Source organism: Oryzias melastigma, linkage group LG18 (assembly GCF_002922805.2).
Source record: "Oryzias melastigma strain HK-1 linkage group LG18, ASM292280v2, whole genome shotgun sequence".
NCBI lineage: Eukaryota > Metazoa > Chordata > Actinopteri > Beloniformes > Adrianichthyidae > Oryzias > Oryzias melastigma.
Window position 1 is genome coordinate 21,991,587 of NC_050529.1, and position 7,882 is coordinate 21,999,468.

A 7,882-nucleotide genomic window follows, 5' to 3' on the forward strand; every position below is an offset into this window, starting at 1 on the left:
ACAGTAGTCCAATTTCCACCGGCACCCTGTCGGTGAACAGCACTGACGGCGGTCGTTGTTAACCCATTCCTCGACCGATCCGGTATGGATTTCGTAGGTCTGATTCGCATATTTGATTTGGCAAGATTTTACGTCGGATGCCCTTCCTGACACAACCCTCTGTATTTATCCGGGCTTGGGACCGGCACAATGAGACCCTGGTTTGGGTCCCCTTGTGGCTACATTGTATGGAGTAGAATGCTGAGTCATTTTCTAAATTTTTTTGAAGGATTCTGTCGTCTCCCCAATTTACAAGCCAGCATTTCACAAAATATTCCAGTCTGGTGTCAAAAACCAACATCTCAGTTTCAAAATATTTGTCCAGAAAAATGATAGATTTAATTACAGGAATAAATTGCACAACTTTCGCTTAAATTGTATACAACAACTTTTTTTTTCTTCCAGTTATGCGTAGGAGAAAAAAGGAGTGGCACACTTTGTACTCACATAGATTGCAGGAAACACAAAAAAACAAATTACACCCAGACCGCTTCCCTATTGTGAGAGTGCAGGATATGATGGCAGCGACAGTTTTCATTGGTTGACAAATGCTGCCTTCTATTTCTTTCTTCTTGCAGTGTAATAACAGGAGCTTTGTTTGCCGTACAGAGGGGAGTGGCTCTTTAATATTCTGGTAGTTTAAAGCCTCCAGCACAAAGTCAGAACTGAAACTTAATCGTGCAAGGGCAGTTGGAAAGCTGATCTCAACAGAAGAAACACTTGTGTCTTAGCAGAACAAAGCAGCTTACCTTGATCTCATTGTTTGCTCTTCAATATGGCTGGTGAGTGAGTTTTTCTTCTTTTCTGGTGCTCATAAAAATGTATATATAAAAAGTACATGAGTCATACTCAAACGATTAAAAAGGCTTACTAGTAAAGTCCTTCATACATTTACGAGTCTTTTCTCCAACTTTGTAGTGTAACAGAGATGACAGTTTTTAAGCTCCCCCCCCCCCCAACACTTTTTTAAAGAAACCCACTCTGAATAAAAGTCATGTTTTTGGTGATTTTTAGCATGTTGTTGTGGAATTTTTCTGATAAGGAGATATATTAAGAAAATTAAGTTCGAACTTGTATGTTTTATTATCTATATAAACCACTGTGAATCAGTAGCACATAAAAAACTGCAGTTTTAAAAGGGCATTTATTTGTGACATCAAAAATATGCAATTGGTGGGCCGCAAAGTTTCTGCTCCAGATAAACAGAGAGCTCTCATTAACTGGGAGGAGAAAGGGGCCTGGGGTTGCTCCTTGCCAGTGGTTTAAAACACAATTTAGAGGCAAATTGCTAATGAACCACTGCTGTTCTGCAGAAACAACACTTGTGGCAAAATTGTAATGAATAGACGACTGGGAACTATTTTAGAATACATTTAAAAGATGATTAGAAAAAGAACTTGAAAACAAAATTTGCCTGAACAATATACTGCAATTTAACAGCAGATTTTTTTTGCTCTTTTCATTATATTTTATTGGCTGTATTCAATTTTTATTTATTTACAGCATCAAACCAGCTTAAACATTTGAGTAATTTCAGCTCCTAATTTCCATTTGGTGCAGCAGCAGAATAACTCTGCAGCTTCCGCTGTGACCTTTCACAAAATGATTTTCACAGAAATTCTGTATGTAAAATAATGAAAATGATAAGGGACTCATGTGTAAAGTAGAGGGTTTGTACACAAATAAGAAAGGGAGTTGTTAAAAACCTGCAGTGCAAAGTTACATGAAGGTTCTGAGCCAGTACACAAGAGTCATTAAAAAGGGTTAAAACTCAAGACATCGACTCCGCAATTATCTTTTTACACTACACTATACATTTTAGTTTACATGTCATAAGATATTAAAATTGTACTAATGACCAATGGAAGACAAAGAAGAGAATTATGATATGAAACTATATATATATATATAATATATATATATATATATATATATATATATATATATATATATATATATATATATATATATTTATACTTTTTTTTTAAGCACCAAGCACTCTGAGGATCATTCTGCTTGGGAAAAGTGGAGTCGGGACAAGCAGTCTGGGAAACACCATATTAGGAAGTGATGAGTTCCCAGTTAGAAAATTTCCCAAGCCTGAGTTCATTTCCTGCGAAGCACGGATTGGGTCTATTCATGGAAGAAACATCACTGTGGTGGACACTCCAGGTTTCTTTTGCCCAGAGAGATCTGAAGAGGAGCTGAAGAAGGAGATCCTGAGGTGTACCACAGAGTGTGCTCCTGGGCCCCACGCTTTTCTGCTTGTGTTTAAAATAGAGAAATTCACGAAGCAGGAGGAAGAGGTCATAACAAAGATAGAGGAGTATTTTTCTTCAGAGGTTTTCAAGTTCGGTATCGTCATTTTCACACATGGCAACCAGTTATCTGACAACACCAGGATCGAGACGCACATCTCCCAAAACAAACGCCTGAGCAGCCTGCTGGAGAAGTGTAGCGGACGCTGCCATGTGGTCGACAACAAATACTGGAGCCAGAACCAGCTGGATGAATACAGGAACAACCAGAAGCAGGTGGAAGGACTGATCCAAACGATAGAAGAGCTTGTGAGACAAGCTGGAGGAGGATGCTACACCACAAAGATGATGCAAGACTGGCAGAAAAAACAAAACGCATTAGGGAAATTTTATGACATAATCAGATACATGTGGAGATACCCAATACGATTTTGTCTTGGTGCTGTTGTGCTTACAGTTGTGTTTTTTATTTATAGGAGAGGGATTTTCACAGATCATTCACTTTACTAAAACATCAGATCAGTAAAATGTTCCAGCTTCATTAAAAGGTAGAAACTAACTCCAGCTGTTGCCTCTGACTGCATAAGGATCAGATTATTTCGAATTATAATCAAATTCAAAAAGAGATTCCAAGAAAGGATGTTTCTTGGATTCCTTGTTAACATAAACAGTTGAACAAGGAAACACCCAGTAAGGCATAGGTGTGATCCTAATTTATAAAAGAATGTCTGACACAGATCATGCAGGTAAAGAATGTAACAGAGGGGATATTTGCCACTGTAATTTATGTGAAGTTTTCCAAAATTTAGCAACCCCCTCCTCTTTTTGAACTTTTTAATAGGGCTGTGAATGCTGACACGTTAACGCATGCAATTAATAAAATATAATTAATTCATCAATATTTATTAATCGAGCTCAGGCGTCCTACCATCCAGCTGTGAGATCAGCGTAATAAAACTCAGACTAAAATAAACGTAAGCTTTTTTTTACATCCTGTGAGTGAGATTTTATTAAATTAAAGAGATAATATGGCATTTATTTTTTGTTTTTGGACAAAAACAATAATTTATTTTAATGAAAAAGGCAGAGAACAAAAGTCCATGTAAAGGCTTTAATGTAGCAGAACAGCAGTGCACTCGCAACAACAAAGAGGCAACTGATGATTATTTTATTTTGTAATGTGGACCTACACAAATTTTCCGTAATAACAAGCACCTGGGTCATCTATAAATTGAGGTAACTCTGCGGTTCTCCGCAAAAGAAAGAAAAAGAAAAAAGGGAGAGCATTCCAGAGTTTAGGATTTGCTGCTGAAAAGGCGCTGTCTACCCTGGTCACAAGCCGAGTCCTGGGATCCATTAAAATAATTTGATTTCAGATCTTAGGACTCGACGTGGGAGATAAAAATTAAAAGGTTCTGAAAGATGTTGGGGTGCCAGACCATTCCTTTACATTTACATTTAAAAATCAGAAGTGAAATCTTATAAACAATCATATTTGTTGTATTGTATTTCATCGTGTTACAAAATATAATTTGTAATATCCAGCTGAATCAAAATGGTTTCTCTTTAACTATGCTTTTGCCTGTGACTGTAGAAATGTTTCAGTGAAAGGCAACATCTTAGATGTTCTTGATTTGAAAATCTGCTTTATTTTTATTTAATTTTTTTTGCATTTGACATGTGTGTAAGTAAGTAAGTAAATTTGTATTTATATAGCACTATTCACAGGGGGGAACTCACAAAGTGCTTCATAAAAATCTCTCTATATAAAAAAATCTTGGTCTTTGTCTTTTTTGAGTGTTGTGAAGCAGGTGATTGTCAAGCAACCAGACTTTGACACTGACCAGACAATCAAGGAAAAAAAGATAGCTTGTGATAATCATTTTCAGCAAATGAACAATAGAGCTGGATGTCATCTGCAAAAAAATGGTAAGAAATGTGTGTAAATTTACTGAAAAGTTCCCCAAGAGGAATCCTGTAAAAGATGAATAAAATAGGGCCCAGAACAGAGCCTTGGGGAACACCACAGGATAGCTTTGTGGTTCTGAAGAAAATTGTTGACAGAGGCATTGTAGGTTCTGTCGCTTAGGTGGGAGACAAACCAACTCAGGACAGACCCAGATAAATCATAATCACAGCGGAGACAATCAATCAGAATACCATGGTCAACAGTATCAAAAGCAGATCTCTGATCTAAGAGAATGAGGACCGTGTACTGACCAGAATCTACAGCAATGAGTACATCATCAGAAACTTTGAGGAGAACTGTTTCAGTTGAGTATTTTGTTTTTTCAAACCAGATCGGAAGGCATCACAAATATTGTTTTGATCAAAAAATGAATTGAATTGTTCGGCAATAACCTTTTCCAACATTTTACTGATGAAAGGACGTTTTGAAGTTGGTCTAAAATTATTAGGGTCAGAAGGATCAATATTTTTTTTTAAGAATTTGATTTATCATAACATAAGAATGTTTTTGTTGAGAAGAGAATGAATGTTGTTCATTGTAACTGGGAGGAAATTTGACAAAGACTGTAAAGATTGAGGGCACAATGAGGGTAAGAACTGGTTGGATGAGTAATGTTTGCTATAACTGCTGACATTTTATTCAAGAAGGCCTGAAGAAAAGTACTAGGGTCAGATTGGGAAAGTTTGGGGGAGGAGGGAAACACAATGGAATATATGGTATTGAAAAGAGTTTTGGGGTTTCTTTTGTTCAATGAAATAAGTTTATGAAATTATGCCGACCTGGCTTGTTTAATCATTTCATTTAGAGTGAAGACCAGTTCTTTGAGATGCAGCCTGTGCACTTCCAATTCAGTCTCCTAAAACTGCGTATCTCTTCGTTCATCCAAGGAAATTACTTTTTAGAAACAGATGACTGTCTGACAGGGGCAATTATGTCCAGAATACCCTCACAATGATTTATAAAATACTGCATAAAAGAGTCAACATTGTTAAAATGATAACAAGAATTTCAATCAGACAGATCAGTAAATCTTTCTGGCATGTTTGAACTCAAGACATGGTGCTGAGCTCTTAAAGGAGTGGGTAAAAGAGGGAGAAAAAAATTCACATTAAAGAAAATCTACCAGTGATCATTAATGTGACTGTCTCTAACACATAGTTGCACAATATCAAGGCCAAGTGAAAAAAAAACAAATCCAAGGTATGTCCTTTGCCATGAGTAGGGCCAGAAACATGCTGAATAAAATTAAATGATTCAATAATAAAAACATACATACATGCTGAATTATCAATGTGAATAATAAAATCACCCTTCAAAAGCACAGACTGAAGTGTAATTATGCTGGATAAAAACAAGCAAACAAAAAAAAACTAATCTAAAAACACTTATGGAGGCCCAGGAGGCCAGTAAACTAAAATAAGATATAACGGTGGGTCAGATCCAACCTTATTGATTTGCAAAAAAGAGCTGAAAGAGTCAGGGCTCAGATTCCTGCTGGGAAAAATAACTTGGTAGATGAGAGCCAAACTGCCCCCATCCTGTCCAGATGAGCAGGGAGTAGCCTACTGAGGCATATGTGTGACTACACCTTTTTCAGAAATGGCAGCGCACTGAATAATATTGGCCCCCCCGCTGGCCTGGTACATCCACTGTGGCCATTGCTCATTTTGTTTGTTGAGGCACCTCTATGTGCATTCTACAAACAGTACTGGCCTATTTTTACACATTTGCCAGCATTCACAATCATATGCAGCACCTGTGAGGTAACAGAACTACATGACTGATCGTCCAAATGAGATGTGGAAAACTCTTAATTTATTAGTGCAGTTTTCATTTCACCCGAGCATCAATAACTGTCATGAATTTCACAATGGTTTCAAGAAATCCATGGATGTTGTTCATAGCACTTTCTTGACTAATTTTGAAAACTGAGCAAGTAATTGTGAATATGACAACAATGAAATCTTGCTGACATGTTTTAAAGAGAATCTTAACTCTATGCTACTTGTACAAAACTACTTACAAAGTTCACTGACATACTTGAGACATGTTAAGATAACTGGAATAGGATGAAAGCAATTAGAAAAGACATTCTGTTGTGAACATTACAAGTTAGTTTGGAGATTTCATTTTGAAAATGTCATTTCAGCTTCAAGAAAATGAGTTGACCAACAGAGAAAAACTGTAAGCGACACACTGACAAAACAACTTGTAAAATTCCCTGACACGTGAGACTTGTATTAAGACAATTTAAATTTAAATTTAAAGGAATTTAATGAGAGAACTTGAAGATCAAAATTAAAATACCCGTAAAATAAAAGCAAAGCATAAGCTAAGAATTTATTTCGACTGGACACATTTGGTTTGATTAAAATGAACCACATTTTTTTTCGTCACAATAATAACAATATAATAACAAATTTTTAGTCAAATACACTCATGAGTACCCTGAGCTAGAACCACGAATCGTTCTTGGACTTATCTTTTGGAGTGGTTTCACTTAGTGTCCTATATGGCTGAGCTGCAGTCCTGCCTGTGTTTTTTCTCAGTCTGAATAGAAAGTTTGTAATGATTGAGTCAAACCACGATTCGATTCGATTCACAGTTTTAAAGTCACAACTCAAATTTTTCAGATTTTTTGAAGATTTTTTTTTGTCAACACATGGAATTGAATGTATTTTAAAGGGTAAATAAACCCTAAATTAACTTTTTTGGCTATTGATCTCTATAAATGTAGCTTTAAAAGTGCTCTCTGATTGTCATTACCAATTGTTTTTATAAATTAAAATTAAATTGCTTAGTTTGTGAAAATGTAGTCAAAAAATACTGTGTGCTGCCCCCTATAGGTTGTATTACAGTTGCATTTTGTGATTGGTTAAACCATGCAAGTATCAGAAGTTTGACGTCATGCAGCTCCAGTAATGATAACAGTCCTGTTCCTCAGCACTACCCCTCTGACTGGATTTTTAATTTTTGGCTGTGGGTGGAGTCAGCTGCCAACTTACCTGTTTGGTTACCCTTTAGGGCCAAGTATGATTTCTTTTTTCCTACTAACAGAAAGTAATTCAATACAAATAAACAATTATACATAATGCCGAAAGGATCACAAATCCTTTCCTATTCGGTTCATGTTGTGCTCCATGTGTGACAGACTGCTCCTTCACCGCTTAGTTAAGTTTTTATTTTTTTTTATATATTTTTTTTACCTTTTAATTTAATTTTTTTGTGTGTGCTTTTTAACTTTTCAAAAATGTTGTATGTTTTACTGTGCTTTTACTGTACTTGTATTACATATTGTTTTCAACTTTGTTCTTATAGGGAGAAAATTTTACCATCAGTCCAGGGACAGCAGATGAAAAATAGCTTTTGAGCTAAGTCTGGTGCATTGGCAGGAATGCTTTTTAATGTGCAATGTCCCTGTCAAATAAATGAATAAATAAATAAATTAAATAGTGCATTCCCAGGGGTTGGGTGGCCTTTTTTGGACGATGTCCAGTTTTTCTTAAAAAGTCCATCTTAGGAATGGCTTATGCAACAAATCTGTTGTTAAATCAACTTCTCTTCCATCTTCTATTGCAAAACAGCAAGTGATTCAAACAAAAATTAAGTGCAGCAA

The 7,882-nt window shown here is 36.1% G+C and overlaps 1 protein-coding gene across 1 annotated transcript; it reads left to right on the forward strand.

The window, feature by feature from the left end:
* Nucleotides 1-685: 685 nt before the first annotated feature.
* LOC118600014 (GTPase IMAP family member 9-like) lies at nucleotides 686-3,717 on the forward strand. The gene is made up of 2 exons (XM_036216556.1): nucleotides 686-821; nucleotides 2,029-3,717. The coding sequence occupies exons 1-2, from the start codon at nucleotides 815-817 to the stop codon at nucleotides 2,805-2,807; spliced, it is 786 nt and encodes a 261-aa protein (XP_036072449.1). The 5' UTR covers nucleotides 686-814; the 3' UTR covers nucleotides 2,808-3,717.
* Nucleotides 3,718-7,882: the final 4,165 nt, after the last annotated feature.